Source organism: Leucoraja erinacea, chromosome 14, assembly GCF_028641065.1.
Source record: "Leucoraja erinacea ecotype New England chromosome 14, Leri_hhj_1, whole genome shotgun sequence".
Taxonomy (NCBI): domain Eukaryota; kingdom Metazoa; phylum Chordata; class Chondrichthyes; order Rajiformes; family Rajidae; genus Leucoraja; species Leucoraja erinaceus.
This window is the reverse complement of record NC_073390.1, coordinates 44,336,832-44,357,104: the sequence shown is the minus strand read 5'-3', so window position 1 is coordinate 44,357,104 and position 20,273 is coordinate 44,336,832. Positions and strand designations below refer to the sequence as shown.

Below are 20,273 nucleotides of genomic sequence, written 5' to 3'. Positions count from 1 at the left end.
ATGGCGGTGCAGGCTCGAAGGGCCGAATGGCCTACTCCTGCACCTAATTTCTATGTTTCTAAAGAACTGCAGATGCTGGAATCTTCAGCAGAACACCGAGTGCTGGAGGAACTCAGATGCTGCCTGACCCAAAATCTTCAGCAGAACACCAAGTGCTGGAGGAACTCAGATGCTGCCTGACCCGCTGAGTTCCCCCAGCACTTTGTTTAGTTTAGAGATACAGTGCGGAAAGCAGGCCCCATTAACACTATCCTACACACATTGGGGACAATTTACATTTATACCAAGCCAATTAACCTGCAAACCTGTACGTCTTTTGAATGTGGAAGGAAACAGATGATATCGGAGAAAGCCCACAGGTCAGGGGGAGAACGTACAAACTCCGTGCAGACAGCACCCGTGGTCAGATTCGAACCTGGGTCTCCGGCGCTGTGAGGCAGTAACTCTACCGTGCCCTTTGTGTTTCAGGAAGGGATTGTTTAACTGTTCGATTGCTAAATAATGCAGAACAGGATTGATGTCGACACTTTCCTTTCTAGTTTTTAGTGGAGCATCTGCTCTGTGCTGGTTTCAGTTCTTTGGCGGAGGAGAAAGTGGACCAAGAAAGTCATCACAGTAAATTGACGACCCAAAAAAAAACAAAAAAAAAAACTCACACAGATCAAGAACCAAATGGCCACAATTTACAGCTCTGGGAAAGCATCAAATGGGCCTTTCTCACGGTAAGGGCTTCCTTTCCTGTGGCAGATGAAAAGACTGCTGTGGTAGATCTTATCTCCTGCAAGTAAGGTAAGCAATGCACCCGCCTTGTCCTCTGCATCTCTGGCAGTCGCTACATTTGACTGAAATCACCATCAACATCTCGGCAAAAAAACGTTGGTTTAAAAAGTGCTCAACATTTAATTTCCACACTTCAGCTTCTGATAATTAAAAAATAAACTACTGTACTCAAGTCAAGTATACATTTCTCAAATACTTCAGAATTAATTAAAAATGGGCAACATTTTTTCTATATAAATACACTCATTCACAAACAAAGAGGCACATAAACATTTGAACAATGTTCAAGGCAATGTACTTAGTTATTTACACTTGTCAGGGTACTGCCAGTGCAGTATTCTTACACTGGCTGTTGGCCATGTCATTGAGTTTATCAGTAAGTTCTGTCTGCACATATCTCTGTCTATAGTGTATAGATAAGTTCATGGCAGCATCTCCAGTCTGTGACCATTCATCAAACAGTTACGGTACTTCCAACTTCTTCATATTGAATAATGAAGTAGGGGAAACTCTGGTCATCATTAAAGATGACAAAAATCTGAGGTTCTAGCCAGTTATCCACACACGAGTCGTACAAATCACTGGAAGGGTCAGCAGGAGATTGTGGCGGCGGTCTCCGCATGGTCGGCTTGCCCAAGGTGTACTTCCCAATCAGCACTTTGGCCAGGAACATGTAATGAACGCCTTCTTGCGACTTCTTGGAAAAGTTGTGAGAATAGCTCGCCTTTCTCGCAAAGTAACTGCCTTGTCCAAACATGGTGGCATGTTTCCCACACACCCTGGGATCAAAATTGTGTTTGCAGATGGCATCGACTGCGTCCTGTGAGGTCCCATGGAATAGATGCCTCTCGTTCAGGATCTTATCCATTTCAGACATCTTCCGTGACATGTAGTCCTTTTTCCTGGTGGACAATATAAATACGAAAAGGCTTATTAGACCATGCAGCAAATTTTATTTAAGCAATTAAGTATTTATTTCCGTATTCATATTATAAACTCTAGGTGGAAGAAGGAACTGCAGATGCTGGTTTACACCGAAGATAGACACAAAATGCTGGAGTAACTCAGCAGGACAGGCAGCATCTCTGGAGAAAATGAACAGGGTCAAAAACTTTCATCTGACTTTAGATATTGCCAGCAAGGTTAGCACTTAATCCCAGCGGCTCTTGAGAAAGCAATAGTGAGCCACTTTCTTGAAATCTATCTGGTGAAGGCACTCCTACAAACGTTATTGGGGAGGGATTTCCAGAATCCACACCCCATGAGAATAAATCATCATCATCATCGTTTAAAACATCAACGGGCACGGTGCCTTACAAATGCCGTGAACGACAGTGATCGCAACTTCTACTGAAGTGTGGATGGCCGTTGGCTCGCTAGGAGCTCATCCACCCTTTGACAGGTCTTGTTTTTGGTCCTGCTGGGGGTCCACAGCAGGACCCCCGAAGTGACCTAAAATTCCTGAGAACAGCAATATATTGCCAAGTCAGGATCCAAGGATGGAAATATCAAATACTAGTGGGCATAGCTTTAGGGCGAGAGGGACAAAGATTAAAGGAGATGTGCGCGGCAAGTTTTTTATCTACATCGAGCGTGGCGAGTGCCTGGACCATGCTGCCAGGAGTGGGTGGTGGAGGCAGATACAAGAGTGGTGTTTAGGAGACTTTAACGTGCACATGGATATGCAGGGAATGGAGGGGTATGGGTTATGTGCAGGTTGCTCATTGTAGGCTGACGGGGCTTTTCTTGAGCTGAACTGTTCTACGAGTAGGAATAGGAGAGGATTCTACACGGGAGTGTTTTTGTATCCCTGCTGCCCTTATCCCTCCCGGAGACTGAAGTTACAGGTTTGACAAGCGCTGCCAGAGTATCAAAGGTGAGGAACTGAGGTGTATTTGGGCACTGCCACACCCTGCAGCCACCATGCACCAGTGGTGGTGGGAATGAATGTTTAGGGTAGAAGGGAGTGGACTGCTTTGTCCCTGCAGTTCTCCAGCTACTTGAATGATACTGGCACTGCGTTGATCCAGGCATGTAGACAGCATTTCCTCACACATTTGACTCGTCCCTTGTGGAAAAGCATTGGGGTATTAGCAGTAGAGTCAATTGCCTCAGGAAGCTCAGCCTCTGACTTGCTCTTATAGCCACAGTATGTTTGTGGCTAGTCCAAATAGGAATCGTGGACTCCCAGTCTACTGGTGTTGGGGAACTCAGCAGTGCTAGTGCCACTGAATGTCAAGAGCAGTTGGTTGATCTCGATGGAGAAACACACCATCCTCTCACACATACAACAATCCATCTAATTATCCCATCAGTTCCGCCCAAATATTTTGAATCAAATCACCATTACCTCTTCAGTTTCAGGGAATACAATCATCATGTGTACTTTAAGTGCTAGAGTCCACATTTTATTCTAATACATCTATCTAATATTAGCCCCAAAGTTGTTTTAGCCTTCCTGCATTGCTGCACCTGGAACTATTGGTGTTTCTACATATATCTGGACCATTGTACAATTGCAGCATAATTTCTAATCCTTTATATTCATGTCCTCTAGACATAAAAGCCAAAATGCCATTAACCTTTTTAAAAATATTCTCTGCACCTCTCTTTAATATTTTTATGTAATTGGCACTGGATTCTTGTCTTTTAATGACTTTGGATTACCATGATTTCTTGCCCTTAACCGTTTAAAAAGTACTTTCATCAAGGCAACACACATAATTTATTATGAAGATAGACACAAAATGCTGGAGTAACTCAGCCGGACAGGCAGCATCTATGGAGAGAAGGAATGGGCGAGCTTCAGGTCGAGATCCTTCGTCAGTTTCTGTGGTGAGCTGGTGTGGCCTATTGTGAAATTCACAAGTCAGCAATCCGTGCCTTGAACAAATATGAGGGAACTGTAATCAGCTGGCCAGCATTTCTCCAGAAATGCAGCCTATCCCGCTGAGTTACTCCAACTTTTTGTGTCTATCTTCGGTTTAAACCAGCATCTGCAGTTCCTTCCTACACAAAATCTCCTACTGCTTCCAAACAGAAGGCCATGCCATATAGTTGACTCAGGCTTGTCGCAAGGAGGCTGCACTAACCATCTGCTGCCATGTACCACCATGTTATCCGAGCCTTTTACACTGCTTCCACATGTCCCTGATTGTCATGGACAGTAAAAGGGACAATACAATTACATTTAACCAGGATTAATTCAATGGAAACATGCAGTGACATACAAAGTAACAAAAAAATTATTTAAATGCAGGTTGGTATAGGATTTGACAACCATGGATGGCATAAAACCGAGGGGCCAGATGTGAAGTGGTAAATCCAAGGGTAGAGTGATGTTGTGCATCTAACCTTCTGTGCTGCAGTGAACAGGTGAGGAAGTCTGTCACACACATCCACGTAGCCAGCGGTTCTCAATAGAGCTGCTGGCTCACTGAAAAGGTGTTCCAGCCCATTGTGTGTATAATTGTAACCTGACACCTGGCTTGATTCATCAGGGTAGATTTAGTTCAGTTTAGTTTACAGATACAGCTCGGAAACAGGCCCTTCGGCCCACCGAGTCTGTGCTAACCAGTGATCCCTGCACATTAATACTACCCTGCACACACTCGGGACAAATGTACTTTTAAAAAAAAAATACCAAGCCAATTAACCTACAAAACCAGTACGTCTTTGGAGTGTGGAAGGAAACCGAAGATCTTGGAGAAAACCCACGCAGGTCCTGGGGAGAAGGTACAAACTCCGTACAGATAAGCACCCGTAGTCGGGATCGAACCCAGGTCTCTGGTACTGCAAGGCAGCAACTCTACCGATGCGCCACCTCAACTAATTTTCAGGGCTTAAATTGACATTGAAGATAATTCACTCACAATTAATTTCCACTTATTATAACGGATATCTAATACACGATGGTAACTTTACTCTTGGTTGATATTCTACCCAAATGTACCAAACCACCGCCATTTAACTATATGCTGATTTGAGATCTGCATTGCCTCAGTGACAAAATGGTCTCCACTTCTTCAGCATTACTCTTTCTTTTATATTCTATTCAGTAGATCTAACTTTAGGATGTGGCATTGTTAACTGGAAGCCTGCAGAACTGCCTTTTAAAAGAATGGATGTGGTAAATCAATTGATTAATGCATGATAAAGCATGCAAAGATAAATCAAAATTACCATTGCATGGTTAGGAAGACAGATTCACCCACGTATTGAAGATAGACAAAAAAATGCTGGAGTAACTCAGCAAGACAGGCAGCATCTCTGACAAAAAGGAATAGGCAGAGGCAGAGGAACCAGACAGAGGCAGAGCAGAGTCCAAGGAAGGGTTCCCACCCCAAAAGGTAAACTATCCATGTTGTCCAGAAATGGTGCCTGACTGACTGAGTTACTCCAGTTTGAGTCCATCTTCAGTATAAACCACCATCTGCAGTTCCTTCCTTCACCTAACGTTTCTGGCCATTTAATTTTATTGATAATTTCATGTTCTGAAGTGATAGGAGCAGAATTCGAGTCTACTCTGCTATTCAATCATGGCTGATATATCCTTCCATCTTAACCCCATTCTCCTGCCTTCTCTCCATAACCCCTGACACCCGAACTAATCAAGAATCTATCTATCTCTGCTTTTAAAAATTCCATGGACTTGGCCTCCGAACCTTCTGTGGCAATGAATTCCACAGATTCTGACTAAAGTCCCCCCCCCACAGACAAAATTTATTTTTAGACCAAGCAATCCTATTCACAGCTTAGTTGTCTTTCATCTTCCTTGGCTTAAAAATGTTTGCATCATCACAGTTCTCTATCCCCCTGCTTCCATTATGCATCTTGGATATCACAACATCGAATACCAAAATAACTGGGCAGTATGCATGTAAAGCTATGATCTCTACACATTGATATTTACAATTCAGATGCAATTTGTAAGTATCTGCAGTACAAGGTAACGCTCCAAAATTTCAAAACTACTACGGTCAACTCTTACCTTTTATATTTCTCCCAAAGGTACGGGTTTTGAACTCGTAGAATATTCAATATCCTGAATTTGGTTTCTGGTATTGTTTTATGGAAAAGATTATACACAGTCCTGTAGCTTTTGTCTTCTATGGAGACCGGCACTTGAATGAAATCTTCTAATAGTTCCATTGAAATCCATGTTTCAGGATAGACTTTTGAAAGGGGAGTAACAGCAGGAATATCGATAGCTGGAGAAATTGATCCCTCTGGTAACTTCGCAAAAGTGCCCGGCGTGCCACCCAAAGTTCTAAGACAAAAAAAAAGCACAAAAGAAACTGTAAATCTGACAATATTTTTGAATATGCCATACCATCACATAAGAGTACTGTGTTGTTGTAGTTCATAAGACACAGGAGCAGAATTAAGCCATTTCCCCCCCATTGAGTATACAATGCCCATTCAATCATGGCTGATCTATCTTTTCCTCTCAACCCCATTCTCCTGCCTTCTCCTCCTGTTTAGTGACAGAAAATGGAGACCTCCATCCATTGATTCATTTTACTGATTGTATGCCTCCTTGTCACCTTCCCCTCAGCTAACAATGAACTATTCTACATGTCCTTATCGTCGTCTGCTTTGATCTTCGTTTTCACACCTTACCCTTCCATATCTCTAGACTCGCTCTCCCCTGATTTTCAATCTGAAGAAGGGTCTCGACCCGAAACGTCACCCATTCCTTCTCTCCAGAGATGCTGCCTGTCCCGCTGAGTTACTCCAGCATTTTGTGTCTATCTTCGGTGTAAACCAGCATCTGCAGTTCCTTCCTACATATGTCCTTCATCCACAGGTTTTGATGGCTTTTATGATCCTTGAAACAATTCGAGTGGAACCATTGTGGGAACGGTTTGGAGTACTGCATGCAGTTCTGGTCATCCCATTTCAAGAAGGATGTGGAGCCTTTGGAGAGGGTGCAGAGGAGGTTTACCAGATATAAAATAGGATTCAGACTCTAAACATCATCTATACATGGTCTCATGAGATGCTGCCTGACGTGCTGAGTTACTCCGGCACTTTGTATCTTTTTTTTTTTTGTTGTAAATCAGCATCTGCGGTTCCTTTTAACCAAAATGCTGCCTGGATTAGAAGGTATTAGCTATAAAGACGAGGTTGGACAAACTTGACTTGTTTTCTTTGGAATATTGGAGGCTGAGAGGAGACCTGATAGAAGTATATAAAATGAACAGGGGTATAGATAAGGTAGACAGTCAGAACCTTTTTTCCCCCCAGGGTGGAAGTGTCAAAGACTAGAGGACATAGCTTTAAGATGAGGGAGGCAATGTTTAGAGGAGATGTGCAGGGTTTTTTTTTTTTAAACGCAGAGAGTGGTAGGTGCTTGAAACGTGTTTACAGGGGTGGTGGTGAAGACAGATGCGACAGTGGCATTTGAGATGCTTTTGGGTCAGCAGATGGATATGTGGGGGATAGGGATACTGTCCACACCTGGACAGAGGAGAATAGTTTAATTTGGCATCATGTAAAGAATGGACATTGTGGACCAAAGGGCCTGGTCCTGTGCAGTACTGTTCTACGTTCTATGAAATAATGAAGCTTGGGCCAGATAGTCAATCATTTCTTTGCTGTTTCTGGAACATTGATAATGCAGAATGAATGGTGTGTGTCTGATAACAGTCACCACTTAAAAAAAAGATTCCTGTGAGACACAGATATATTGTGGGATGTTACAGTGAGGAACACCTGAATACTCCAGATAGACTCAGTCATACAGCACGGAAACAGGCCCTTCGGCCCACCTTGTCCATGCTGACCCAGATGTCCCATCTACGCTAGTCCCACGTCCATCTGATGTTGGAAATTTTGAGAGAAAAAGGTGAAAACATCAATCAATGGAGGGAATTCCTGAAATATTCAATATCTTTCTTTGCAAATGCTCCCTGATCTGCTAAATATTTCCAGCCTTCTGTTCTTACAATGAAGCACTACATAAATATTAGTTTACTTCTTTTTGTGCCGTGAATCAGCATTTAGTCCTGGCCAAAGACTAGAAACATAGAAAATAGGGGTAGGAGGAGGCCATTTGGCCCTTCAAGCCAGCACTGCCATTCATTGTGACCATGGCTGATCGTCCCCAATCAATAACCCGTGCCTGCCTTCTCCCCATATCCCTCGATTCCACTAGCCCCTAGAGCTCTATCTAACTCAATCCAGTGACTTGGCCTCCACTGCCCTCTGTGGCAGGGAATTCCACAAATTCATAAATCTGGGTGAAAATGTTTTTTCTCACCTCAGTCTTAAATGGCCCCTCCTTCATTCTAAGACTGTGGCCCCTGGTTATGGACTCGCCCAACATTGGGAACATTTTTCCTGCATCTAGCTTGTCCAGTCCTTTTATAAGTTTCTATAAGATCCCCCTCATCCTTCTAAATTCCAGTGAATACAAGCATAGTCTTTTCAATCTTTCCTCATATGACAGTCCCGCCATCCCAGGGATCAATCTTGTGAACCTACGCTGCACTGCCTCAATCACATGGATGTCCTTCCTCAAATTAGGAGATCAAAACTGTACACTATACTCCAGATGTAGTCTTACCAGAGCCATATACAACTGCAGAAGAACCTCTCTACTATACTGAAATCCTCTTGTTATGAAGGCCAACATTCCATTAGCTTTCTTCATGCTGCTGTACCTAACTGACTGCCCTTAGATGTGACCCTTTTGGCTAAGGGGTCAGACGTGGTTGGAGAGAAGGCAGGTAAAAAAACTGAGAAAGGATGATCATCGGATGATCATATTGAATTCTCGATGCAGGGGCTCGAAGGGCCGAATGGCCTACTCGATGCACCTAATTTTAACTATACTATGGTTTCGAAGAACCTTGCTATTTCCTTGAAATGCTCTTAAATGTGAGGCCAACATTATCACTTAGCTTTCTCAGCGTGGCACAGCTGGTAAAACTGACTGCCCTCAATAGTGTCAGACTTTTCTCCCAGTTGACGTGGTGTTGCTTCAAACCAGGAAAAAAAAAATGTCTGTGTGTATGTCATCGGATTCATAGTCCATGCTGTCTCAACATTTAAGTTCTATAAACCACATGAAGTGGCTATGTCGATGCAAGTAATGTTTGAACTATACTACTTTGGTGCCAACCTTGCCTTAAAAGTAACTCTATTCTATCTTTGTCCCGCCCCCTCCCCTGACATCAGTCGGAAGAAGGGTCTCGACCCGAAACGTCACCCATTCCTTGTTTCCAGAGATGCAGCTTGACCCGCTGCGTTACTCCGGCATTTTGTGTTTACCTTTGATTTAAACCAGAATCTGCAGTTCTTTCTTACACATTACAAGCACCGTAACTCGTTGGACTCATTAAATGTGAGCCGCCTCACTATCACTTAATAGCATCAGCGTGGCACAGCTGGTAAAGCTGCTGACTCACAGCGTCAGAAACCCGGGTTCAATCCTGACGTGCACGTGTGTCTGTGTGTGATTCTGTGTGTGCGTATGTCTGTGTGTGTGTGTATGTGTCTGTCTGTGTGTGTGGAGTTTGCAAGTTCTCCCCGTGATTTCTCCCACGGGTTGCCTTCCACATCCCCAAGGAGACCAAGTTTGTAGGTTAATTGGCCTTGGTAAATTGTCTCTAGTGTGCAATTTGGCCCACCGAGTTTGTGCCGACCAGCGATCCCCACACACTAACGCTATCCTACACACACTTGGGACAATTTACATTTATACCAAGCCAATTTAACTTTACATGTCTTTGGAGTGTGGGAGGAAACCCATGAATCTCTGGAGAACGTACAACCTCTGTACAGACAGCACCAGCAGTCAGGATCGAACCCGGGTCTCTGGCGCTGTAAGGCAGCAACACCACCACTGCGCCACCGTGCTGCCCATGTTAAAATTCCTTCCCTACTGCAAACTATTCATTACAGCTGCAAACCAAAGTACACAATTTTTTGGAGTAGAATTAGCCCATTCAGATGATCGAGTCCACTCTGCCATTCAATCATAACTGATCTCTGCCTCCTAATCCCATTTTACTGCCTACTCCCCATAACCCTTGGCACCCAATCTAATCAAGAATTTGTCTATCTCTGCCTTAAAAATACCCACTGACTTGGCCTCCACAGCCCTCTGTTGCAATGAGTTTTACAGACTAACTAGTCAAGAGTGTTTTATTGTCATATGTCCCAAGTAGACCAATGAAATACTGAGGCTCCCACCTCCCACCAGTAGAAACATCCTTTCTACATCCACTCTATCTATGCCTTTCATTATTCTGTAAGTGTCAATGAGGTCCTCTCTCAACTTTCTAAACTCCAGCGAGTACAGGCCCAGTGCTGTCAAATGCTCATCAATGCTAACCCACTCATTCCTGGAATCATTCTTGTAAACCTCCTCTGGACCCTCTCCAGAACCAGCACATCCTTCCACAGATATGCGGCCCAAATTTGCTCACACTTAAACAAATCAAGAAAGGATAATTCCTCCACCATGTGGATGATGGGCCCACCCAAGGCGAGTATCAGTGAGCAGAAAGAACTCTTTACTGGTCAGCGTGTACACTAGAACAGGCTGTGCTGAAATTGGCTGATTGAAAATAAATCTTTTATCTTAGATCAGAAAGAAAGAACTGGCTTGACAGCCGTTCTTTTCACAATCTCAGCAAGTCCCAAAGTGCTTTACAGCTGAAGATATACTTCTGATGGAGTCACCATTGTAATCTAGCAAATTTCCACACAGCATGACCCCATAAATAGCAATGTGACAGTGGCCAAATTACATGCTATTTAGTGGCAGGGTACTCAGCGGGTCAGCCAACAACTCTGGAGAACATGGATTGGTGACGTTCCCTCACCTGTATTGACCTATTACTCGCCAGGGTTTGTCCTACCCCTCCTGTCTTCCAGCTTTCTTCCCCCGCCACAATCAATCCAAAGTCACCTATCATGCTCCCCAGAGATGCTGCCTGACCCACTGAGTTACTCCAGCACTGTTTTTTTTTTGTAAACTTTTTGCTACTGAGTGGTGTTGGCTAGAAGATACATTTTGGACAGACAGCCAGGAGATGTCTCTTCACCATGGGTGTCTTATGTATGAGACAAAAGAGACAGCAGATGCTGGAATCTTGAGTAGATAACATGCTGCTGGAGGACCTCGGCAGGTCAGGCAGCATCTGTGGTGGGAATTAGACGGACGATGTTTTGGGTCGGGACCCTTCTGAGAGGAGAACTTTTTTTTTAAAAGCGGAAACACTCTTGAGGAGATTTCACAGCCGAGAGTAAAGATATCAATGTGTACTGAGAAGGCAGTCAGAACCTCAGTTCAACCATCTTGCCGGATACAGAATGTGTAGGTGGGAACAGCAGATGCCGGTTTAAACCGAAGACAGACACAAAATGCTGGAGTAATTGAGCGGGTCAGGCAGCATCTCCGATGAAAAAGAATAGGTGGCGTTTCGGGTTGAGACCCTTCTTCAGACTCTGACCCAAAATGTTGCAGGAACTCAGCAGGTCAGGCAGCATCTCTGGGGAAAAGGAATAGATGGCATTTTGGGTCAAGACCCTTCTTTAGACTGAGAGTAGGAGGCAGACACAGAACCCACTTGAAAATGCAGGTCCCTTGTAGTACTGCTCAAACGAGAAGTGTGCTCAGATATCCAAAGAATGTTACCACAACCTCTGGCTCAGAGGTACGAAAGTTACTCTCTGACTCCTCACTGACCCAGATCGAGCAGCACACAACCAACAGCCTATCTGAACTCTCCTCCACCCATCCCCGACAAACACATAGTTAAAACCTGATTCATCGTGCTAGACAACACAGTTTCGGTAGATCAGATTACCAACTAACTACTGTTCGACAATTAGTGGAATTCTGTTAGTGGCCATTTTCAGCATGGTATTTCGACCAGTATAACTTGTATGTTTACATCTTTTGTGTGGTGACAGGTCTGCATGCCAATCAAACCACTGAGGTCATTCATATTTTAGCAATATTCAAACCTTTGAAGGGCAACCAAAAGGTGAGGCGTCTCACATACAAACATAAAAAACATCAGAATGGTGTGTTTTTTTGTTGACTAACACCTGTCATGAAGGACTGACGGCTGAGGCGTACAAGGGGAGAAAGCAAAGGAAAAAATCCACTGTGGGGCTGTCGAGTCCGCAGGTTGTTCCTTATATAAGAGAGGAGGAAATAAATCGTCATCTGATGGCACCTCTAAGGCAGGAAATATCTTTACGCCCTAAATACGCAACGCAAGAAACAGGAGCTAGATAGAATAGGCCATTCAAACTTGGTCTGAGGATCAAGGGTGGTCCATCTCACTGTGGCACTGCTGGTAGAGCCACTGCCCAACAGCAACAGAGACCCAGGTTCGATCCTGACCTCGGGTGCTGCGTGTGTTGAATTTGCACATTCTCCCTGTGGATTTCTTCCAGGTGCTCTGGTTTCCTCCCACATCCCAGAGATGTGCTGGTTTGTAAGTTAATTGGCCCCAATAATTGGTCCCAAGTGTGCAGGGAGTGGATGTGAAAGTGTGATAACATGGAACTCGTGTGAATGGGTGATTGATGGTCAGCATGAACTTGGTGGGCCGAATAATCTGTTTCCCTGCTGGATCTCAAAACTAAACTAAACGATAAAGATATAACCAACCATTAATGGTCCAATTTCTGTGTAAATACTAACGAGTACATTTTACACTTAATAATGGACATGCAGAGAAAGAATAGGCGATGGGTGCAATGAAACTTTGCTATTTGGCTGCCAATTCATTGTGACGGTGATGGCAAAACCTGTTGCTATAGCTCAAAAATTTTAGGCTGTAAAATATTCCCCAACATTTTTTTAATTCCGCGTTGTACGAGGTAGATTTAATTGCAAATATTTCCACGGAAGCTTTGCACATATGTAATTCGTGATTCACGTTCAACTTACTGTAAGCAGGGAATCAGTAGAACAAGGGAGCGGAATAAGGGTCTTCGAGTGATTCTTCGGCGAGTGCCAATGACGGCGTTCTGTTGAAACCCCTCCATTAAATTCAGGATGTACCTATTTTGCTGCATTACAAAACAAATCTCACTCATCCCTCGAGATGAGGCTTCCTCGATGCAACGGACAACTGCCTGGAAACAACAGAACAATATGCTTTTAACATTCACAAAACATTGCTGTTAACATCTAGATACAAATCACCTGCCTGCTGCACAGCATCTTATTTTTTTCGCAATTATGTTGTTTTATTGCCACAAACTTATATTGAGAAGTCCTGATCGTCGACTCCCGTTTCACAATTTAATTAAGTCATAGTCATACAGCGTGGAAACAGGTCCTTCAGTCCAACTTGCCCACTAGATACACTAGTCCCACCTGCCTGCATTTGGCCAATATCCCATCAAACCTATCCTATTCATGTACCTGTCTAAATGGGCGGTCACGGTGGTGCAGCGGTAGAGTTGCTGCCTTACAGCGAATGCAGCGCCGGAGACCTGGGTTCGATCCTGACTACGGGTGCTGTCAGTGCGGAGTTTGTACGTCCTCCCCGTGACCTGCGTGGGTTTTCTCAGAGATCTTCGGTTTCCTCCCACACCCCGAAGACATACAGGTTTGTAGGTTAATTGGCTTGGTAAATGTAAAAATTGTCCCTATTGGCTATAGGATGGTGTTAAAGTGCGGGGATCACTGGTCAGCGCGGACCCAGTGGGTCGTAGGGCCTGTTTCCATGCTGTATATCTAAACCAAACTAAAATGGACCAAAGGGCCCGTTTCCATGTTGTATGACTGAATGACTCTAAAGTTTGGCTCCTCGTCTATCACTGCTGCCAGGTACATTGAAATAGACTTTGATTTATAGTTTGTCATTGATTCAAAAGATTTAATGATTAATGGATTGTGTCGAAACAGTTATTGAAAATATATCTGCAGGTGTTATCACCGTTGCAGATAGGCCTTCACATCTTAATAATGGTAAATACAAAATAAAAATCTGATCTTTTGAAACAATTTATTTTCATGCATGGGAACACAACACAAGGAAGAATTTGCTAAAATATTAACATTATTTACATAATGCAACACCAGTAATTTTCAGGGATTTGCACATTTAACAGAACCCACATTTCATTTGTTGGCTGACATGATAAATATTTTATATTACCTCAGAATATTCTCTCCAGCCAAAGTGTTCCCTGCAATAGTACTTCCAGACGGTGTGGAATTGTGAACCAGAACTCGCTGTGGAAGGAGTGGACAATCTCCTCACTTGGTTGAATTCTACATCATAAACGGTCATTAAATTAAAATCCAGCGAGAAGACACGTCCCCTGAGGAAACATAAAAGTCCAAATTACCATCCCGGAATTGTTTAGACAGCATTCAACAATTAACAAAATGATTACGTCGTAAATCTTGACACAACTGTGCAAAAAGGTTTATCATTAAGCTGGAACGAGTGCAGAGAAGATTTACGAGGATGTCACCAGGATTCAAGGGCCTGAGCTACAGGGAGAGGTTGGGCAGGCAAGGACTTTATTCCTTGGAGTGCAGGAGGATGAGGGATAAAACTTACAGCGGCATATTAAATCAAGAAGGGAACAGATCGGGTAGAGTCTTTTACCCAGGGAAGGGGTATCAACACTACAGGACATAGATTTACAGTGAGAGGGGCAAGATTTAATAGAAACTTGAGGGACAACTTTTTCCACAGAGGCCTAGGGAGGGTATATGGAATGTGCTGCCCAAGGAGGTAGTTGGCACATGTACTATAATAGCGTTTTAAAGACATTTGAAACAGTAATGTGTAAGAAAGAACTGCAGATGCTGGTTCGAAGGTAGACACAAAATGCTGGAATCACTCAGCAGGTGAGGCAGCATCTCTGGAGAGAAGGAATGGGCGACGTTTCGGTTCAAGACCCAAAACGTCGCCCATTGCATCTCTCCAGAGATGCTGCCTCACCCATTGGATCAATAATGGATGGGAAAGGTTTAGAGGGATATGGGCCAAAAGCAGTAAAATGTATCTCGCTTGGACGGGGCATCTCGAATAACGTGGATGAGTTGGGCCGAAGGGCCTGCTTCCATGATGTATGACTCCAATACTTCTCTTTGTAATGATTCTCTTACAATGGTTGGGATATGACCATTTGATAACTGGCGATAACTGGTTTGCATTAGAGAAACCTAAAAACGAAACGGTAATTTTATTTTCTAAAATTAGAATACATTTGTAGTAACAAATGCATTCTTGCAGAAAATGAAGATTAAGAGCATCTTATTAAAAACCCAACAGGCCAAATGAAAGCATCTCACAAGTGGATTGAATTACAGAAATGGAACTTCCTTACGACAGGAACCTGCAGATGCTGACTTTCAGAATTAAAATGCTTTGACTACCAGATATGCAGAATAGAACAGTTAAATGTTGCCTTTGACATCATCATTGCAATTATAAATAGTTGCACATGCAAAACTTTTTTTTTGTACTTGTGAGCTGCAACTTGCACAACCCACAGCCATCTGCAGTGCAATTGTTCAACAGATGATATCATCTGCTCATACCGACAATCTATGATCACCCTGTGTGAGAATATAAATACGGCAACTGACTGACCACTTGATGATGAATTTACTTGAACTCTCTTATCTAAAACTGAACAGGCAGGCTGAAATAGAATGTGATGAAATAAGAATATTTAATTGACAACTAAATGTAAGTATTAACCACAGGCCAATTCAAGTTATTTTACATGGATAGCTGACAGGTCGGGACCCTGTAATGAGACCATGTTCTTCGGAGATGCTGCTTGACCCGCTGAGTTACTCCAGCACTTTGTGTCCTTTTGCGTAAACCAGCACCCGCCGTTGCTTGAAGTTATTTTACTACTCGTGCTGCTCTGAACATATCTTGGGATGGAATTTACTTTGGAAAATTGTTCAACATGAGCCATATTGTATTTTCTGGACACAAGGAATTGTAGCTTCTGGCCAACAAAAAAAGTCACAAAGTGCTGGAATAACTCAGTGGAACCCGTTTAGCTACTCCAATTATTGTGTGTCTTACACCCTTTCTTCTTTGATTATATGTCTCCTTCCACGTCTTTGCAGCATGATGCTTGTGTACAAACTAAAAGTGCGCTTTTTATAGAAACCTGTATCTATCAGAAGTAGTAGGAGTGAGCTACCTAGGCCTACCTTCACCCCACCTCCCCCCTAGTCTGTCCCCAGCGATTCCCCTTGATCCCCTCACTATTGGGGGTGGCGCAGCGATAGAGTTGCCGCGTCACAGTGCCAGAGGCCCGGGTTCGATCCCAACAATGGGCGATGTCTGTACAGTTTTATACGTTCTCCCATTGTTCACCCTTGGTTTTCTCTGGGTGCTCCGGTTTCCTCCCACAATCCAAAGACTTATAGGTGTGTAGGTTAATTGGCTATGGTAAAAATTGTAAATTGTTCTTAGTGAGTAGGATCGTGCTAGTGAACGGGGATCGCTTGGCCAGCATGCACATGGCGGGCCAAAGCGCCCGTTTCCACGCTGAATCTCTAAACTGATCTAAACTGTTCCTTACACAGGCCCGTAAAAGAATTCTTCATTGCAGTAACAAAGCTTTTTAGCAATTGGCTGTCTGTTCAGTTAGTTTAGTTTAGTTTAGAGATACAACATGGACACAGGCCCTTCGTCCCACCAAGTCTACACCGACCATCGATCACCCATTTGTACTATTCCACTTTCTCATCCACTTCCTGCACAATAAGGGCAATTTTTACAGAGGGCCAATTAACCTACAAAACTCACTCATCTTTGGGATGTGGGAGGAAACCGGGGCACCCGGACACAGGGAGAACGTGCAAACTCCACTTAGACAGCACCCGAGGTTGAACTTGGGTCTCTGGCACTGTATGGCAGCAACTCTACCGCTGCACCACCGTGCCGCCCTTGGTAAATGGCTCCTTGGGGAAACTGCTCAGCGTCTCTTTGCCAAGAGCCATTTGTTTAAAAGCAATTATGGATGCGCAATGAATGCTGCACTTGCCAAGGACCCGGTGAACAAATGTAAACATCTAAGATGGTTGCAGGTTGCTCCATCCAGGACTGTAGAGGCAGCAAATTGATCTTGTACTAATCGTGTCAAGGGCTTGTTCAGCTATGGCAAGGAAATTGTCATTGGTCAAAAAATAGGCACAAACTTTACTGTTGAACAGAAGACATGCTGAAGTAAAAAATGTTTTTTTTTTAGTTTAAAACAAAATCCCCTTTACTACTTCATTTCCTTGTTGATCACTTCTGTACTTCCGGGCAGGTGTCCGCCAAATGTTACCTGAAATGTGACCTGCTTCTGGCATGCTGTTCCAATATAATCAGCACATGATCAGCTGCATATATTGTGTGGGCACATGTTCCTTTACACCGAAGATAGACTGGAGTAACTCAGCCGGATAGGCAGCATTTCTGGAGAGAAGTCGTCAGACTGAAGAAGGGTCTCGACCCAAAACGTCACCCGTTCCTTCTCTTCTTAGATGCTGCCTGTCCCGCTGAGCTACTCCAACATGTTGTGGCTGTCTTTAGCTGCATAAATTCCCCTGTAACAAGCCTTCTTGGACTTGAATCATTTTCAAATGTGGTTTTTTTCTCCTTCCCTGGAATAAAATGCTATGGTGCTTCAGCAATACACAAGTATATATCTTCTCTTATTTGATAATAGTGACAAATTGCTGAGGAGATGCAGTGCTTTTTTCAGGTTAAATATTTCACAAAAATCACATCTATCACTGGGCAAAGTGATTAGAAGCAAGAAACCTAGCTATTTTTTCCCCTTTGTGAATCAAGATGCCAAGCAGAACTATTGCAGTTCCATCAGCTTCAAAGCTAAAATAATCAACATCAAGTGCTGGAAGAACTCAGTGGGTCAGGCAGCATCTGTGGAGGGAATGGACAGGATGATGCTTCAGGCTGGGACCCTGGCCCTGTCAAAAAAATAATTATGCAAAATGAAAAAGTAAAATAGGAGATAAACAAGGAGATGTTAAATGTGAAGTCTGTTCGTGCCAGAGTAAATGCAAGCATTGTTTAAAAAAAAGTTTTGATAAGTTTGAAGAAAAAGATCATGAAAATTGCAAGAACTGCAGGCTCACTTTCAAGACTGACACAGTACTGGTTGAGCAGAATTCTCAGACAAGGTTATTCATGCCTGTTCAATGAACTTTACCTAACCAACAAACACTCCTTAAAAGAGACAACGCCTCGAACTGCAATTATGAAAATAGGTGAAAGTTCACTTGTGCATGTAAAGACTTGAAGGTTTGTGATATTTTTCATACCACAGTCATCCACATCGTCACAAGACTATAGATTTTAACATTTGATTTTGCATTCTTCCTAAAGGCAAGTGAGTGCTAAGAGTTGTTTCCAAACAATCCTGCAAAATGCACCAATGATCGTTAGATCAGAGTGCACATTTGCTGCCGAATTGTTTGTGGTCAAAAAAATTAATCAATCTTGTCTGCTTCTCTGAAAAACACAACAAAGCTGTAGCTTTAAAATGGGTGCAGATGATCAGATCCAAGAAACCCACTCTAAACTTTGCAGGAAGGAACTGCAGATGCTGGTTTACACCCGAAGATGGACACAAAATGCTGGAGTAACTCATCAGGTCAGGCAGCATCTCTGGGGTAAAGGAATAGATGATGTTTCGGGCCGAGATGTCTCAAGAAGTTTTTTTCCATCAAAATAATTAAGAAGTGTCTCCACCCCAAACATCTCCTATTCCTTTTCTCCAATGGCCTGACCTGCTGAGTTAATCCAGCTTTTAGTGTCTATCTCCACTAAACTTTGTTCCCTTTTCTTCGACAATCATTATGTGAGTTATAATGTTCAGCCCTATCGTACAATGATATGCTGAGAAACACAAGAGCAAATATGGTCCACTATCAACTGATAGCAGGCCCGACTAACTGTTGCAGAAAAACACAACATTTTGACTTTTACTGCAACTTGTCCTAGTCACTTTTAGTTTAAATCCTTGTACGAAAAGCCAGGCTTGTTGACGATAAAGAAAATGTGCATGGAATTAGGTCTCACTTTATGACACATCAAAAAAGCTGAGTACTTAAGTACTTAAATCTGGCTTCAGGCATATCCTGAAATTTAGCAATCCACAGAAGGAAGATAGTGCATAGTTGTCCAAGGTACAATGTTCCCGGCATATGTTAATAAAGACATACGATGCAGTGAGTCACAATGTTCTATTCATTAGCTATCATAAAATATTTGACCTCAGTCTGGGCAATGCTTGTGTTGTCAGAGGGAATCGAACAAAGGGATTGGGAAAAGTTATTAATGTTGGATCTTATTGAAACATATAAGATTATTAAGGGATTGGACACGCTAGAGGCAGGAAACATGTTCCCAATGTTGGGGAAGTCCAGAACCAGAGGCTACAGTTTAAAAATAAGGGGTATGCCATTTAGATCCGAGATGAGGAAAACCCAGAGTTGTGAATCTGTGGAATTATCTGCCTCAGAAGGCAGTGGAGTCTGATTCTCTGGATGTTTTCAAGAGAGAGTTAGATTGAGCTCTTAAAGATAGGGATATGGGGAGAAGGCAGGAACGGGGTACTGATTGTGGATGATCAGCCACAATCACAGTGAATGGCGTTGCTGGCTCGAAGATCCGAATGGCCTACTCCTGCACCTATTGTCTAAATATTATCCAGTGAGTCTCAAGAAACAGTCTGTACAGGTAGACAGTTCACAGTAACGCAGTTGATAGAACTACTGCCTCACAGTGCCAGTCCCAGCTTCAATTCTGACCTTGGGTGCTTTCTGTGAGGAGTTTGCACATTCTCCTTGTGACCGCGTGGGTTTCCTCCAGGCGCTCTGGTTTACAAAGATGTGCGGATTTGTACGTTAATTTAAAATTGCCCTTAATATGTAAGGGAGTGGATGAGAAAGTGCCCCCCCCCACCCCCCACTTTCATAGGTTCATATGTGATAGGAGCAGAATTAGGCCATTTGGCCCATCAAGTCTACTCCACCATTCAATTATGGCTGATCTATCTCTCCCTCCTAACCCCATTCTCCTGCCTTCTCCCCATAACCCCCGTCACCTGTACTAATCAAGAATCTATCTATCTCTGCCTTAAAAATATCCATTGACTTGGCCTCCACAGCCTTCTGTGGCAAAGAATTCCACAGATTCACTACCCTCTGACTAAATAAATTCCTCCTCATCTCCTTCCTAAAGGAACGTCCTTTAATTCTGAGGCTATGACCTCTAGTCCTAGACTCTCCCACTAGTGGAAACATCTTCCCCACATCCACTCGTAAGTCTTTCATTATTTGGTAAGTTTTAAAAAGGTCCCCCCCCCCCCCCCCCCCGTCCTTCTAAACTCCAGCATAGGCACAGTATCGTCAAACGTTGGAATGCAGAGGAGCTTTGCCAGGATGCTGCCTGGATCCGAGGGTCTGAAGAAGGCTTCCGACCTGAAACGTCGCCTATCCATTTTCTCCAGAGCAG

At 43.4% G+C, this 20,273-nt stretch overlaps 1 protein-coding gene across 1 annotated transcript in view; it reads right to left on the bottom strand.

The window, feature by feature from the left end:
* Positions 1–876: 876 nt before the first annotated feature.
* Positions 877–20,273, bottom strand: part of tiparp (TCDD-inducible poly(ADP-ribose) polymerase) — a 30,644-nt gene continuing 11,247 nt past the window's right edge. The window contains exons 3-6 of the mRNA XM_055646302.1: positions 13,920–14,085; positions 12,701–12,888; positions 5,771–6,049; positions 877–1,682 (exon numbers count right to left, since the gene is read on the bottom strand). Of these exons, the coding sequence (XP_055502277.1) occupies positions 1,235–1,682; positions 5,771–6,049; positions 12,701–12,888; positions 13,920–14,085 (1,081 nt within the window). The 3' untranslated portion in view covers positions 877–1,234. The remainder of the gene's footprint in view (positions 1,683–5,770; positions 6,050–12,700; positions 12,889–13,919; positions 14,086–20,273) is intronic.